Genomic DNA, 17,400 nt, shown 5'->3' with positions numbered 1-17,400 from the left:
ACCAAACGCACGAACTTATGGACTGATCTGATATTAGTTGACACCTCCTAATAAAAGCACGAACTTATGGACTGACCTGATATTAGTTGACACCTCCTAATAAACTACCAACATCATGCGCACACACCCCCAAACAACTTTCTTCACGTTAAAGCTACAACACAACCCGAAAAACTGTTCGGAAAAAAGTACGCTTTGATAGTGGTTTTGTGACTATAAAAACGTGAAAAACTGTGTTTGAAAATATCATAAAATCTATGATAGTCTTTCAAATAAATATTAGAAAAATAATTTTGATTCAACTTACGTAAAGCACCAAAAGCTAGAATAAAATGTGAATTAAAAATGGAAAAAAGGCAGTTTAATTGAACAACTTAAAAATGAAGTCGCCAACAGAAAGAGAGAAAGGATTCGACTGATCTAATATTGACTTTTATAAAAATACAACAATAACCATTTAAATCCTAGTTTAAAACTTTGTGCAAGTTAAACAAGATCTTAAATTTTAATAAAATTGTTAAATTTATTTAACAAAAATTTTTAGAAACTTTGTGGGTATATAGAGTTTTGTAGCCACTATATTCGCACTTGAAGGCTTGCCACGGACCTCTGTGCCCATTTTTGCACACACAAATTTTCATATGAAAATATTTTGACGTTTCTTTTCATTTTTCATAGAACGGGAATCGGAAGTGTAATGAAAACGGGAAAAACTTTTCATATTAGGTTTATACAGAACGAGAATTGACTCCCTGACCTACTTTTAGGTTAAACACAACAATAAGACTTGAACCTTTGTCAATTCCTATTTTAACACAAAAATTCACAGTAGTGAAAGGAGGAGAGGTAATAAGAACCTCCACTTCAAAGTGGCTGGAAGTTTAGTAAAAGAATTGGAGGCGGCTACTTTTTGCAAAGCAAACTCTAAACCTTTCCTCCCACCAAGACTAAGAATCTTTGATATTCAGCAGCTATAGATTTGATAGAGGCTTTAAGGTCGAACCTTAAAGCAAGCGTTGTTTTATGCTGCTATATGAGCACTAAATTTATTAGCATTTAATTGTAAACTTGGGCGTTGTTGTCGCAGAGATTAGATTAGATTAGATTCGTGGGGGGCTGGACAAGTCCAAGCACTCAGTCAGTAGACCATTGTACTACACCCGGATATATATCAGTAGAGAAAGGAAAGATAAAAGGTGGATGGTAAAAACGGATAAATTAGTTGAGGTCACTCTTCCACAAATCTCTTGGACTCATTGATGCATTTTAAGAGATCCGGAAGAGGAAAAGTGTGAACTTTGTCGATACTCAGTGTATCGCAACCCAATATCCTAAGTCTGATTCTGGTAAATGCAGGACAGCTACAGAGAAAATGCTCTGCAGTGTCGTCATCTTCAAGACAGATACGCATATCGGGCTGTCCACTATCCCCATGGTAGCCATATCCTGACCACAGACGTTGTGCCCTGTGATTACACACCCACCAGTACTGCCAGGTCCTTCCTGCTGAGTTTTAGAAGAAAGATCGTTGTTTTCCTGTTTGGTTTTTTCACAAAGCACTTGGCAACACTGCACGAGTTCAACTCAGACCAACGACCTCTGTGGGTAAACCTCACGAAGTCCTCAATCCATAGTTAAATCGATGCGGAATTGACACCTAAAAAGGGTTCAGGGCCTAGTGGCATACTTGCAGAGCCTTCATTTGCCAATTTATCAGCTAACTCGTTCCCTGTAATACCACAATGTCCAGGCACTCAAATAAGACTAACTTTGCTGTGTTTTGCAACACTGTTCAGCTTTGCCTTACATTCACGGACTAACTTCGAAGAGCAGCGTGGGTTAGCGAAAGCTTTCAGTGCAGTTTGACTGTCACTACAAATTCCAATACTGTTGCCCCGCCACTTTTTCTCAGTTCATGCCACATTCATGATGGCATAGACTTCCATAAGGAATACCGGGGCTATCTGTCCTATGGCATAGGAGTACTTAGTGTCTTCGTCTAAGTATCATCTAGATCCGCTTCCATCACTGGTTTTGAATCCGTCGGTGTATAAAGTGTGCTGATATCCCGTTAATAGCAAGTCTGGACTTAACCATTGATCTCTATCTGGAATCAAAACATCATACTTCCTACCGAAGCTAACGACTGGCACCCGATTGTCCACCGGCATCGAGAACAGTGTGCACCGCTCCGACAACTGGTGGTATATATGACAGTGGACATTGCTTACTTAATTTCCCCATACTCCGTTTAACTTGAGCCTGTACGCCGCCTTCATTGTTTCCTTTCGAATTTGAAGATCTAGAGGTTACAAGTTCAGAGTGGAATTAAGGGCATCACCAGATGTTGTGCTCATGGCACCTGTGATACCCAAGCAGACACTTCTCTGTATCCTGTTTAGGGGTTTTACTCTGGAATTAACCATTGTGGCTTTCCACCATACTACAAAGGCGTATGTAATAATGGGTCTATTCGGGGTGATGTACAGCCAGTGTACTACCGCCGGTCTTAGACCACATGTCTTGCCAAAGGTTCTCTTACACTGCCAGAAGACTTTTAGTGTTCGAGAGACCTTCTGCTCGACGTGCTTCTTCCAGGTAAGTTTTCTATCTAGGATTGCTCCTAAATATTTAACCTCAGAAGACAATTGAAGTGTTACCCCTTTCAATGTGGGTAGTAACAGGCCTTCCATATTGCGTTTCCTAGTGAAAAGCACTAAGGTACTTTTTGTAGGATTCACCGAAAGACCATGCAGTTCGCACCAATACTCAATCTTCTTAGAGCTACCTGCATTTTATTGCATATAACTTCAAGTGATCGTCCTGAGATTAATACGCACACATCCTCTGCGTAGGCTTGGATGTGTCCAATTTCCTGCAGATCATTAATGTTGTCGCAGACTTTTCCAGTATAGTTTACCATGTGTTATAACCAAGCAATCAAGCTCGATCTCTTCTGGATACCAGATAATAGGGTTAACTAAAAACATGCTTAACAGTGGAACTTCTAAGACAGTACAAGTACTACAAGACAAATTGTTTACCGTCGTCAGCGTTCTGAAATGTTTCTGTTGTATCGGTTGATTCTCGGAAGGGCCAAGTGTGACATTTCGTAAATCCCACAAAGCTATATGGATGCAATAGCGCAAAATTGTATTTTTCTTCCCCTTTGCAACTGTTCACACCCGATTATATTCAGGCTTTACTTTTTAGGTAGCGTAGAGCAAGTGGATAACACATTAACGGGACTCATGGTGATACGGGTTGTTTTCGGTAGGGTGCATGTTGAACGAATCGCGGTTTTTATTTTGATTGCGATAAGTGCGCATTAGTCAAGAACCGCAACTCCATGGGCAAATTGCACGAGTTTGTTGCTAGTGTTTTATGTTGTTATCTAAAAAACAACAACATCAAATTGAGATTAAGCAATTCGTATTATTATTAGTTGAGAGACAAAGAAATCCATTGTTGCTCGTTGTCATTTCACACCAAACAAATCCTTTTGCTGTTTTTTTCTTTGTTCCATTCAGTTGTCAGTTACAGGGTGTTAATAATGGAAGCTAACAAAGAAAAAACTCGGTACCTCTTGCAGTTTTTCTTTGGTAAAGGCGAAAATCAGGACCGTGCGCAGGACTCAGCCCACGGGGGGGTTCTGGATTGAAAATTTCATTCACAAATAAAATTTAATAAATGCGATTAACCTCTTTTTATATACGTTAAAAGAGTTAGTAAAGAAAAATTGCCTTTTTATTGAGTGTTTAAGGATCGTGTGCAGGGATTACGTAAAAAGAAATAAAATATTTTTTCGGTTCTGTGCTGATCAATGTGCCGATAACATTGCGACTCTTCGAGGTACGGAAAAAATTCTTTCAATACCAAGTCAATGTCTACATTCACGTTGCGATGGATATTCATAGAAGCAAGTCCATTCAAACGATCTTCTCTCATTGTAGACCTCAAGTAAGATTTCAAGCGTCGCAGCGTGGAAAAAAACCTTTCGTTTGCTGCCGTGGTAACGGGCAAAACCGCCGTTATCCGAAGAATTTGGTGGACTATGGATGTCTGTACCTGCGATTCGTTCTCTCCAAATTTGAACTTCACTTATCCATGTTATCTTACAAAATTGGAGTATGCGATTGGAACAGATCTTTACAAGACGCTTCATCGAAAGTTGGCATTCTTTTGGGGAAAAGAGAAGCGAAATTCGCCAAGATGTTCCGATGTTTCAAAAATCGATCCTGTAGATTTGTAGTGAACTGATCCAATTATGGGATGTAGATGCTAATGCGATAATAATCTTCATTGGTGTCGGTCATGACGTTGCAGCGTTGCGTCTGCCTTCAAGAAATTCTTGGCTTTTCAATTGGAATTTTGTATTGATTACAAATCACAACGACAGCTTCAAATATAAAATAATTGGAACAAAAATTTTTCATATGAAATATTTTTAATGCAGCACAAAACTGACTATGTGATTTACATTTGCCCACGGGGGGGTTTCGACTCCCGACTAATTTATTGAGTTTTATTTCCTCCTGTGATAAAATATGTGCTCCCAGGTGTTTGTACCACATGCGCATCAGTGCTGGGCATATGTTTGGCGGTTTTTTCCATCCTACAGCACCTGCCGGTTTCATTGGAGTATATTTCCAGGTTAGTAAGACGACAACTCAGTGTACAATTCCTTGCTAGAAATCTTCTGATGATTCTAAAATTATTCTTATTAAATTCCATACAATCTTTAAACCGGCTTATATTGATTGCGATAAACCCAGTAGATTTTTTTAGTATGATATTCTTTATCTTTCTTCTACTTATTGAATAAAATAAGAGAAATTGCACGTTCCTACGCCTCAAATGGCTCTGGAAGCCGCCTCTTTCCTGACTAATTTATCAGCCATTTCGTTCCCAGTAATCCATATATGCCCTACAACCTATAAGATACGCAACTGCTTGTTCTGGTTTAAGATATTTAGCGTATCAAGACATTCAAACACCAGTTTTGAATGTTGGTACATCTGCCCTCTATATGTAGTGTCGCAGAGTTTGAGCGTAATCTGTCAATTACTTTGTTTTCGGCATTTAATTATATCAGTCAACTGCATGTGCGCTCTACGATTTTCACTGTGGATAAAAAAATCGAACAAAGAATTTGTCTTAAATTTTGTGTTTTAAACGTCTGTCGAATCGTTGAAAATGTTGCACAAAGCCAATGGCGAGTGTGCTTTATCAAAAACACGGGTTTACGAGTGGTGAAGTGAAAGTCATGCTACTCGTTTGCTTTTCTTTGATCATCATGGTGTTGTGCACTCGGAATTCGTTTCAAATGGTTATACGATAAATAAAGAATATTATTTGGAAGTTATGCGACGTTTGAAAGAGAATGTGTATAGGAAACTGCCCAATTTGGGGAAAGAAAACGCATGTGAAAAGAGTTCATCTACCGCTATACTTCACATTAGTGGGGAAAACACCTCACCTTACAGACAGCCTCTGGATGTATTTGCCATTTTGCGAGCTGGTTGATATCTCTACTTGTCTCGTACTTAGCATATTGCCCAACTGTTGAGCGAGCGTTTTACTAAACCCTCTCCTAACTAGTACCCTGCTTCTGGCTCATGTGAGGTCTTGCCAAAAGCACCTTATACATCATTAAGAAGTTAAGGGGTTACATGGGTTTTGTTGGTTCAAAAAATCGATTTATTTTTTTTTTTGCTTATTCATTTCTACCACTTCTCAAGGATATTATCCCAAATTTTCAAGTCGATCCGAATAATAGTTTCGGAGATACAGCGTTTGGAAGGTGTGCACTCGAAGCCACTTTTATTGTTACTCAGAACTTTAAACGCGTTTTTCTCGGAACCGTGTTTTCAAAGTCGGTTGTCAAATGTTCTCGAAAACTCAACTCAACCGATTTTGATGAAATTTTACACAGGTGTTCGAAATACATTTACTCGTGCTTGAACGAAGGATTTTGTTTGTTTTTCAATTACAACTATTTAAAAAAAAAAAATGTCTAGCAAATTTGACCGAAATTTTAATTTTTTTGCTAAAATGTCTGCCAAAATTCCAATTTTTACTTTTTCTTTCTTTCCTTCGTTTAAGCACGAGTTTATGGTCTTAGCTAAAGCACTTATTTTTGTTTTTTCATCTTTGATGAGCCTGTCAGGAGTTATGCTGACAACGGGGACGCACCTTTTTTTCGAGGGGTCACCGAAAATGACGTACCAATGGAGGAGTTTTAATTTTTTTTTGAAAATTTCAGAAATTATTCTTTAAATATGTATCTATAAGACAGAAGAAAGTTTGAATTAAATAAATAATTTTTTACATAGAAAAAAAAATATTGAAAATAGGCCTTTTTTTACCCGACGAAAGGCATGTAACCCCTTAAATAAACAAAAATACCTTTCTTAGAAATTAAAAAAAATATATATCTCTTTTCATGCAATATGCTTTCTTTTTTCCAGCTACTTTCACTGTCCTGTATCTTAGTGCTCTCAGCTGCCCAGCATGAAAATATACCCTACCAGGACGTGTCCGATATTTGTGGGACGTGTGTATGTTTGACAGCGCATGATAACGATAAACGCTACCACCATCTGCTAAGCTGCACTACCAAGAAATTTCAACACATTTTAGCGCGCTGGCCAGAGGAGTTCGGCAAATCTCATGACAGTAAGTGAAATACATATTTATTGTTCTACGACAGCCTGGTTAAAGGTGCAATTAGTGGTGCAGTAGCCATAACGCCATAGCCCTAACCATAACTATAACCGCAACTTTCCAGTATTGGGCGATTAGACATGCCGTAACCTCAAACAACTGATATTGAAGTAGAATTAATGACAATATTTGACGGATATTTTCTTCACCGATGGGCCAAAGAATGAAATAAGGTCTGGAGCCGGATGGTACTTAAACGATAGTAATAAGTATCATTACTCTATGGGAGGAACGGCAAATGTTTTTCATACAGAAATTTTTGCCATCCTGAAAGTAGCCGTATGGATAATCGAGAGGAGATGGCGCGGGAAACAGATTAGAGTTTTTAGTGACAGTCAGGCAGCACTAAAGGGTCTGGAGAACGCAAAGCAAACCTCAAAGAATGTTCAAAAATGTGAGAAGAAGTTTAATTCTGTTGCAAGACGGAACAGGCTTGTACTTATATGGGTTCCAGGACACTCCGGTGTTTAAGGAAACGAAATTGCCGATGAATTGGCCAACCGTGGATCAGCGGTTCCCTCACAAGGGCCAATAATCGGAATCAGTTCCTCAGGAATCATCAATTGAATCAGCGATTATGTATGCAATTTACATAAAGAGCGATGGTTCGGTCTAGAACGCTGCAGAACTGCAAAGTGTTTTTAGATATATACGGCTAGGGTTATGTTTACGACGTTATGGTGCGCCATCGTTCAGAGTGATGCCCATATGTTTGATCAGAGCAACTGATTGTTTGATAGTTACGGTTATGGCTAAGGAACGGCACAATTAATCGCAACTTAACTAAACCTGAATCGTTCAGGGACTGTCCCTTGAGTGGGAAATGTGTTTTGTTGTTATAACAAATTAAAAAGTGATCTTTAAGGAATAAATTTGTTCTTTAAAAGGTTCTAAAAGTTGTAAGTTGTACCCCGTTATTTTGCAGGTGTTGACATCGTAGCCACATTCTCGGGGAATAGTATCGAGTTGTTGCAGCAGTTGCCGGCTACAAATGCCACACTCACTTTTTCGTGTCGCCATTGTGGCATCAAGTACCTGCAAGCGCCCACCTTTATGGATGTGCCGTACATACGCAGACTGGATTTGAGTTGGAATGAAATTACAAGCGATGAACTGACGCCCGATGTATTTCGTGGCCCCTATCGAGTGACCGATTATGAGCCCATAGCATTGTCGGATTTGGATTTGAGCCATAATAGACTGCATGCGCTCGATCGAAACCTTTTCGAACATACGCCAAATTTGACCAAATTGAATTTGAGTTACAATGAGTTGAAGGTCTTGAATACGCCCACTGTTTTGGCTTTGGCATCAGCGACTGAATTACAGGTTCGTGCATGTTGGGTGCAAATTATAGTAAATACAATAATTTAATGAAAATTATGTTTATTTTAGGAGCTGGATTTATCTCACACTGCTATTAAGACGCTAACAATGTCCCTCTTTAAAACGTTGGTGAATCTGCGTATTTTGAATTTGTCTGGCAATGACTTGACTAGAGTGCCGGATAAGCTGCAGCTGATCGGTAGAAGCCTCATATCACTGAATTTGGCAGAAAACCCCATTGAACGCTTAACGGAAGAGAGCTTTGTTGGACTGAAGTCATTGCAGCGCCTCAATATAAGTTATATGCCCGCGTTGAAGACGGTCGGCAAAAATGCGTTCACAGGCTTGGAAACGCTCAGGCGGCTGTATTGTGCACACAATCCGAGATTACAGGAATTTGATGTTGAAAGCTTGACGCATAGCTGCAATCTGACAAATGCAAGTGGAAAAATAATTTAGTAATTATGTATATGCTAGGTGGTTCCATAAGTTTTGCGGTTCGATAAGAGAGGGCGTTGCTACTAGCCTAAATTTTGTTGTTGTTACGTTGGTACACTCTTCATATGACGGCATATGAAGTTATATTTCAATCTGTCAATTCATTCATTTCGTTTACAAGCCATTTAGTACCGACGTGCCACAGTATTTTCTACAATGGAAAAAATCAAGAATCGGGCAGTGATTGAATTTTTATTTTTTGAAGGTCTAAAAGCAATCGAAATTTATGTAGAAATGTTGAAAGTGTATAAGGACTTTTCGCCATCAATTAGTATGGGATTCGTCCAGAACGACTTGTGTAACTTAAGCAGAGTAGAGAGGGGTACGTTGGGACACCACCTTTGCCACTGTCCTGCGCTAAGCAGAATTCCTCACAACTGACTGGGATCGGTATACTTTTTAGCTCTGATGGATATTGATGACAAAAGTTTAAACTGTTTATTAAAACTCGCCAAGACGCGTATCATGAACTATGAGACATAACGCGACTCCAACAACACTGATAACACTTCGGTTCCTTGTGGTCTATGTGAGATCTATTCAGGTCAGACAGATATACCTAATCTAACGTAGTACAGTAGAAAGATGGGTTGCTGAATTTAAACGAGGTCATACATGCCTTGAAGACGACCCAGGTCAAGGACGTCCGAAAACAGCAACAACACCAGAAATCGTAGAAAAAATACAGGACATCGTATTGGGAAATCGTCGAGTGACTGAAAGAGACTTAGTTTAAGCAATATTTTGGCTGAAGTATTGGTTTTAGAAAGGTCAGGTTAAGCTTCCCTTGCACACTTGGATAAATATTCAAAATTCACCAGACGTATGATATTTAAACCCGCTACATCCGCAGGTATAGCGAAAAAGAGAGAGCCCAGATGTCGAAATCTTTCCTAGATGAGAGCAGGGCAGCTAAGAAAAGGTGTTGAAGGAAATGATTCCACCTCGTCCTCAAGACAGTTTCTGCACAACGGACTTGAGGCGATCCCAAGTCTCACAGTCTAATGTCGGGTAAGGATACCCACCAAATTCGAGAGCTACGGCTTTGTTAGCCTTAGGAGTGCCCTTGAGGGTCGCCGATCTGCCCGTGGCCAGAAGGATCTCGCGACCTTGCAAGTTTGCGCACTAGCTCACTGCTCGCTGAGTTGTCGCGAGGCCCATCTTTCCAAGAGCAGACCACAGGTTCTTAAGGGAACCACAATCCTCTCATTCTGCGACAAACCGCCTCCAAAGTTCCTTATCAAGCCAGTTCATCAGCCCAACAGTTTCCCTCTATGCCGCTGTGACTGGGGACCCAAAGGAGCCTAATATCGAAGTATTCCGATACAATCGAGAGAGAAGTCAGAGAATTCTGGACTCATTTCCAATGCACAAACAACGAGCCCAAGGTCGTACTTGCCGCTTGGCTGTCGCTGTAGATATTTATATCCTTTATAGTAATTACAGAAGCAAGTAATCAATCCACTGCTTCCTTAAATGCGGCTACTTCCGCTTGGAAAACACTACAGTGGTCCGGAAGCCTAAATTTGAGCATGATGGGGAGCTCCTCGCAGTAAGTCATCCGTAAACATGCTTGCTATGCTATGTCTCCAAATGTTACACCGCGCCCACTTTTCCCATGAAGGAATACTAATTGAAAAAGTACCGCTCGGACCTAGTAGGGAGTGTACAATGATCCAGCACCATGGTTGATGAACTCATAGTTTTTGAGAATGCTACAGTGTATGTGGCTTAAATCTAGCTTAGCGACCGAATACCTCAATCTGATTGCGGACGTTTAGGTAGGCTATACTGAATAATGAATGAAGTGTATTTCCACCCTAAAATTTTGTTTTTCTTGTCGGGCCGCAAAACTTATTGAGCAACCTAGCATGTGTGCAAGCTTATGTATTTATTGGTTAAACTTTACTTTATTTCCCATTAACAGCTGGACATTTCGCATTGTGCTTTAACGTCGATTTCTCTAATTCGAAATGTGGGCAACGACTCCTCTGCGGATCTCACCGCTCTTGCCAAACCTTGGCCTCATTTGCATACATTCAAAACCGTTGGTAATCCTTGGTTTTGTGATTGCGCTCTCATTCAGACTATGGAATACATTGGCGGACAACCGGAGAGCAGGCAGGACATGCAGGCGCGTTGTGACGCACCTTACTTTCTCGCAGGTGTTCTGCTATCCAATTTGACTTCGCCGTATATATGCAACTTGAAAATACCCAAAAAGTACAAAGCCATCGTTGAGGAGCCACCACGTTTTCTCAGAAAACGCTACATCGTATTGACCGTCATCACTGCGGCTGTGGTCGTATCGGTCGGTGTGCTACTCGGTTTCGTGATTGCTGCTATACGTCGACGACTGAAGCGCGATGACTTCGGCGTTGAACCGATACGCTACACGAGTGTGCGTAGTAGTAACTTATCGGCATTCTCGCACGGCAACACCAATTCGATTCTGGTGAATGGCAATGGTGCGGCCACTAACAGTGCATAATCATTGGCATAAATTTAGTTTAAGTGTGTAAATACTTGTAATTTGTGTATGTATTTACTTTCCTACTACTTTTATATAGGCATTTAAGTATATGTTTGCTAAATATTTTTTAGAAGTGGCTTTTTTGACATTATTTATACACAAATTGTACATGAAAATGTATCTCAGTTCGAAGGATGTAATTTTTTGTTGTATATTTTTGAAAATTCGCGCATTAATGCCTATTGGGCGCCCACTTTCTGCTGCTCCTAAGGGGAGTGGGCATATGTTTTACCAAAGATGTAATATTTAGTTATGATTGTACAGTATTTAACAGACGAAACACGAAATATTTAAAGGATTTTGAAAATAATTATTTATTATTATCATTATTTTATATACTTATGACGCATCGATGCAGAAGAAAAGAATTGCCATTTTTTATACAATGTAGTGGTGTACATATGTGTATGTATATCTGTGTACTTAATTGTAAAATAATAGAGATAAGATAATAACATTTTTGAAGTTTAACAATTTTTCATTTAAAAATAAATTTAATCAAAAAATTTTAATTGTTACTCATGTTTTATTTTTTAGTTGAGTACAGTACAATTTTTTTAACAAGTTTCTTTATTGATGTCTAACATTAATGCTCCGTTGCGCACCCGGGTCTAGCCAGATTTTAAAAGTCGGTTTAGACGTAATTTAACATACTTCTATTATAGCTAACGACTTGAGCTTCCAGGCAGCTTCCTAAAATTTAATTTTCTATCGATTCATGGATATAACCATTTAAAAAGGATCCTCGTACAGAGCGAAAAAACGTCAGAGCGGGGTGCGCAACCGAAGGTTTAAAAAAAAACGTTCAACGGAGGGTTAAGGGCACGTGGGAATTACGCGTACGTAAAATATATTTATTTAATACATTTTTTAACTTTTCAGGAGTTTAAATAAAATCAAATCAATAAATATATTAAATAAAAATATATTTTTTTTTAACTCCCAAGGATTTAATAAAAAAATCTAGCCAAATCAATTAAATTATTTAATAAATATATTTTGTTTTTAACTGTCAAGAATTTTAAATAAAATCAAATCAATCAAATTATTTAATAAAAATATATATTTTTTTAACTCTCAAGAAATTTTAATTAAATCTGATCAAATCAGTCAAATTATTAAATAGAAATATTTTGTTTTTAACTATCAAGAATTTTTAATTAAATCAAATTTAATCAAACAAATTATTAACTAGAAATATATTTTTTTAACTCTTAAGGATTTGAAATAAAATCAAATCAAATCAAACAAATTATTTAATAAAAATATTTTGTTTTCAACTGTCAAGGATTTCAAATAAAATCAAACCAAATCAAGCAAATTATTAAATAAAAATACAATTTTTTTTACTCTCAAGGATTTCAAATAAAATCTAATTAAATCAAACAAATTATTAAATAAAAATATTTTGTTTTTAAATCTCAAAAATCAAGCAAATTATTAAATAAAAATAAATTTTTTTTTACTCTCAAGGATTTCAAATAAAATCTAATTAAATCAAACAAATTATTTAATAAAAATATTTTGTTTTTAAATCTGAAAAATTTCAAATTAAATCTGTTGAAATCAATCAAATTATTAAATAAAAATATTTTTTTTTAACTCTCAAAGATTTTGAATAAAATCAACCAATTCAATCACATTATTTAATAAAAATGTTTTGTTTTTAACTCTGAAGAATTTCAAATAAAATCTGATCAAATCAAATTATTAACTAAAAATATATTTTTTTGTTTGTTTTTTAAACAAAGTAGGAACAAAGCTTATGCTACGTTTACAATTTTTAATTTGAAATTAAATTAACAACTTTTTGTTCGCTTTTTGTGCTTTAGAAAATGAATGAAAGCGAGAAAGTGTTTAGCTATTTTTAGTCGCTCGCACGACTCTCGGATTCCATCCATCACAATTAGCCGGTTTGATGTCGTTGGCTCGATGTTAAGTATATGGCCGAATTTTTATCCAACTTCACTTCAGTAAAAGCAAGTTCACATATGCAGCAATAAATCTACAAAAATTTATCCATCCGTTCACATATGACAGATTAGGTGCAAAATTGACAATCAGCTGTCTTCATAGAAATTGGTTTGGTGGAATATGTTAGTGTTTCTGGTCTGTTCAATTATTATTTACGATATCAATAAAGGCAAAGAGAAGTTGATTTTAGTTAGCTCATTTAATTTCGCAATTTGCTGCTAGTAAAGGCAGTTGGAAGAAATCCGTAAGCGACGTCTACTGAGGCTGCAAAAAATGTATAGCAGCGCATGCGAAATTCGATATGCCATTTTATAATAAGCAATAACAGGCCGAAGCGTCTTTGGACACAAGCTTTTTTCTGTAATATGAATGCATAATTAATAATAGGCCTCTTCTTTTCGCCAAGCTTTAGCAAGTGGCGTATAGATGAAGCAACTGGTATAAATGAACATATATTGGCAACGCGGGAGTAGTGCTGCCTTAAATTACAAGTGTTTGCAAGGCAGTGAGTTATACCTATTTAATGAGGTATAGCCGTACTCGCTAGCGGAGAATCTTACACGATAACTTTGTTGTTGCTTCCGCACGCAATTTTTTTGTCAAGTTAATCAAGGGGAAGTTAAATGGGGAATAGAAGAGGCCTAATATCGAACAAAAATTGTATTCGAATTATGCCTGCAAACCTCTTCTCTTTGCCGGCATGCATTTTATTTGGTTTTTACATTACATTCGTAATAATAATTAACGGTTACACACACAGGGTTGCACGGAAAAAAGTATATTTATAATCTAAGATTATTTTATAATCACGAAATTCAGCAGGTAATTCTTTTATGGGTAATCTCGCTGTTTATTTACGAAAGCTCGATTATCTAAGCACGGAAAATATAACATTTTCGAAATATGCGCTATTTATAGAAATGTTTGTTTTGTTACAACAGCAACAACCCGAATTTACATGCATGTATGCACATACAGATGCACATCCAACCAAACTTTGTCCCTACAATCCTTGGAACCCAAAAGTGTACGAGTATGGGAAGAGTTGAATGCCGAGCAAATAGCAACAATAGTTTTTAGTGCAAATACATATAATCATGCACATACATATTTACAAATGTATGCACAAATATGTATACATATATGCTTGCAGCGCAAACCTGCAATGCACAATGGAAGTTTAAAATAAAAGTAAATAATAAATAAAGTAACAACCAGCAATAAGAGCAATATTTTAAAGCTATAATTTTACAGATAAAAGCGCACCAGGCAAAAAAGGATGATAAAGTGGCAGCGAATCGGTAAGGTTTATAAAATTACTTACAAACATACTTATGCACATATACAAATGAGATAAACACTTTTTTGTTTGTTGCGAATTTTTTAAACGCCAATTTTTTGTTTGCTGCTAATTTTTTAAATTAATTATAATGCGTGTATGAAACTGCGTTTGCGAAATTATGCTACAAAGGTGTTTTTTCTATGCATCCCCTTTATCTCACACCAAGATTAACCCTTAGTAGGCTTACAATTTTATATTTCTGCGTGTGGGTGTAAACTAGCGTTTGTGCAAAGTCTAGCGCAAATGAAACTTTTTTTAAAATATCATCTTTTAAGTAGTATAATTTTTGGATAGTGCAATAATTCGGAAATATAACAATTAAATAAGGTTTTGCAAATGCTTGTGCAGCAATCAAAGGCAGACTGTACATATTTACAACTAAATTAAGTAACTGCTGGAGTTATCTAACATACATACGTACATGTGCCCGCATTTAGAAATATCAACAAAGCAATAATAATAAAATTAGATAAATTGCAAATTAAAATAATCTCCTAATTATGATCTTATATGGCTGTTGTACGTCATGCCAAATCAAATTATAGTTACTTAAGTTTCGCTGTGCAACCTTCACCACTCCTCCCTAAATATATTTCCAAGGTTGGGTATTTGCACTGCCATAAAAACTGCACTGCCGCCAATTATTTAATGTTAATTAAAATATGGTCTTCATTATCACTATTTTTCTGTGTTTTGACTATTCGCTCATTGCATTAATTATTTAGTGCACCATGCCCAACCCTGTATATTTCCCACCTAACATTCACTCTCCAATACTTCTTCATCGCCCATTGTTGTTCTTGGCGCTGTGTCATCCAAGTTAAATATATTGATTGCTTGCTTTTGTGCCAGAAAATTGCGCATTTCAGCAAAGTTATCACGCTCTTTTAATTTCTTATTGCTGCGTTGAAATTCTAAATCAGCTGATCCCTCGCTATCGCTATCATCATTTTGTTCCATATTAGTGTTGTTTATTTTTTCCGCCTTCTTATCTGCCTCTAATAAATCCGTTGTATTATCTTTTTTGCCAAAGAAGTCATCAACGTTAATACCTTTGGCGGCTAGTACTTGACGTTCTTTCTCTAGCATTTCATGCCGTATTGGATCAATACGATCCTTCAATTGTTTTAAGACCGGACGAAATTTTCCTTTGGTTATGCGTTTTTCAAAGTTGAGAATCTCCATGTCGCAGTCCCTCTGTGCTTTTGTATCAGCTTGCTGTTGCTCTTTCTCAGCCTGCGCCTGTTGTTCGTCGTACATATACGCATAAAAGTCATCACGCTTGTCTGCATCATTAGGATTTGGTGAAATTTCGACGCGCAAAAAGCTTTCAGGATACTCATCACTGGCCGCATCCGTTTTTTCACCGTCTACAATCGCAGTTGAGTTTTCTTGATTACTTAATTTGCTATTCAAAAATTTATTGTAGACCAACATAAGTCGTTGGAAGTCGTCAAAGCACACGGATAAAGCGCTTTCGATGCTGCGCATATTATTCGCTACTTGAAGTAGCTGCTTGGCATTGTCTTTTTGTTCTGCTTCAGCTTCAGTGAGCCGCTGCAATGTTATATCCAGCGCTTGGCATTCGCCAGCAACAGCTACCATACAAGCGCTTAGTTTGAGCGAAGAGTCTTGCAGCACCGCGACGGGACTGCTGCGATTTTGCATCACCTTAGTTGCATTTAATGCTTCTAATTCTAGCTGCTTATTTTTGTTCAGTTCAATAGCCAAATTTTTGAAGTGATTCTCTTCTTCCTGCACTAGTTGCTGAATAAGACAATCGACTTTAACCAGCTCAGCGTTTAGCTCGCTAATCGAAGGCTTTGTTGAGAGCGTAAAGGCAAGGCGTAGCAAGAATTGTGATTGCACATATGCAAATATGTTGTGGAAATCCTAAACCATTTATGGGTACATTTATTATTTTAAACTCAATGGGTTGACCACATTTTTTCTTACTTACTTTGATGTGCTTTGGACTATAGTCGGTGACGTTGTTTTTGAAATATTCACACTCACGCAACTCTTCCATGGGTGAGTAATACTGTGAGAAGCGCGCAGGCAAGGGATACTGTGCTTCCAATTTGCGTGTTGCATCGTACAATATCTCTGTGACTTCCTTTGCGGATGTGATGCAGTCCCAGGCGCGCTCTATTTGACGAGATCTACAGATAAACAGAATTATAGTTTTGCTTGAATGAGCACAGCATTTTTTGCACTAACTCGATCAACTCCTGTTGCTTCATAATTAGAATTTCATTGAAATAAGTCATATTGCGGCGTATGCAGTTCCCGAATTCGTCAATTGTGCGTATCAAGCTGTTCAACTCACTCTCGACAATCTTATTACGAAAAATAAATATATTTTTAACCATGTAAATAGCACTAAATCCTGCCGTCAGCAGCAATGACGGCACCAATGTTAATCGTAACGCTTTTGGCGTAACGAAATGTTCCAGTAGGGTGGTACCTAACAATATGCAGGTATTGCGCGCAGTAAATATTTCCCCATTTGACTTCATGTATCTGACATTTTCACCGGTTATGGCAGCAGTGCCAGCGCTGTTTGAGTCCGTTTGGTCTGGAGCCTGCTTTACATGCCGCAAACACTGTTCCAAAGCTTCTACATGGTCGACAAGCAAACGCTTGGAGTAGAGAATTTTGTTAATTAGCTGATCTGTAATGGCCTATTGCCGCATGAAAGTTAATGTATTAAAAGAGGTCATGGATTTATCCAAGCACACACTAACCTGCTTTTGTTTCACTTCATCGGCGAATTGGCTTCTTAATTGCGGTTGCAAAAATGAGTCCATTACTGAGGCTCTGCCTTCAGCACATATTGCTGTGGCTCTATTGTTATGCAAATCACAAATCTTCATCTTTACACTTATAAATACTTAAAAAATGCATAAATAAACACTAATGCAGATATACGCTAGAGATTATTGATACCTTTTTCGGTTTTTGTTCACATTTAATAACACCCTAAAGATGGACGATATCC

The 17,400-nt window shown here is 37.5% G+C and overlaps 2 protein-coding genes across 3 annotated transcripts in view; one reads left to right on the top strand and one right to left on the bottom strand.

Moving 5' to 3' along the window:
* LOC128855584 (leucine-rich repeat-containing protein 70) overlaps nt 1–11,586 on the top strand; it is a 33,949-nt gene extending 22,363 nt beyond the window's left edge. For both annotated transcript variants that reach the window (XM_054090599.1, XM_054090598.1), the window contains 4 exons: nt 6,471–6,678; nt 7,652–8,055; nt 8,122–8,490; nt 10,478–11,586. In XM_054090599.1, the coding sequence (XP_053946574.1) occupies nt 6,471–6,678; nt 7,652–8,055; nt 8,122–8,490; nt 10,478–11,041 (1,545 nt within the window). In that variant the 3' untranslated portion in view covers nt 11,042–11,586. The remainder of the gene's footprint in view (nt 1–6,470; nt 6,679–7,651; nt 8,056–8,121; nt 8,491–10,477) is intronic.
* A 1,096-nt stretch (nt 11,587–12,682) lies between these two features.
* On the bottom strand, nt 12,683–17,400 carry LOC128855583 (uncharacterized). Its single transcript, XM_054090597.1, has 4 exons — nt 17,147–17,400; nt 16,620–17,083; nt 16,360–16,561; nt 12,683–16,292 (listed from the first exon to the last, which is right to left on the bottom strand). The coding sequence occupies exons 1-4, from the start codon at nt 17,273–17,275 to the stop codon at nt 15,156–15,158; spliced, it is 1,932 nt and encodes a 643-aa protein (XP_053946572.1). The 5' UTR covers nt 17,276–17,400; the 3' UTR covers nt 12,683–15,155.

This window comes from Anastrepha ludens, chromosome 2 (assembly GCF_028408465.1).
Source record: "Anastrepha ludens isolate Willacy chromosome 2, idAnaLude1.1, whole genome shotgun sequence".
Classification (NCBI taxonomy): Eukaryota; Metazoa; Arthropoda; class Insecta; order Diptera; family Tephritidae; genus Anastrepha; species Anastrepha ludens.
Note: the sequence above shows the minus strand (reverse complement) of the source record. Positions and strands in the feature narration are given on the sequence as shown.

Coding starts and splice junctions, on each gene's coding strand:
- LOC128855583 (XM_054090597.1), bottom strand. CDS start 17,275: ATGAAGATTTGTGATTTGCATAACAATAGAGCCACAGCAATATGTGCT. Junction 17,084..17,146: donor ATGAAGTGAAACAAAAGCAG/GTTAGTGTGTGC, acceptor ATGCGGCAATAG/GCCATTACAGATCAGCTAAT. Junction 16,293..16,359: donor ATAGTCCAAAGCACATCAAA/GTAAGTAAGAAA, acceptor TAAATGGTTTAG/GATTTCCACAACATATTTGC.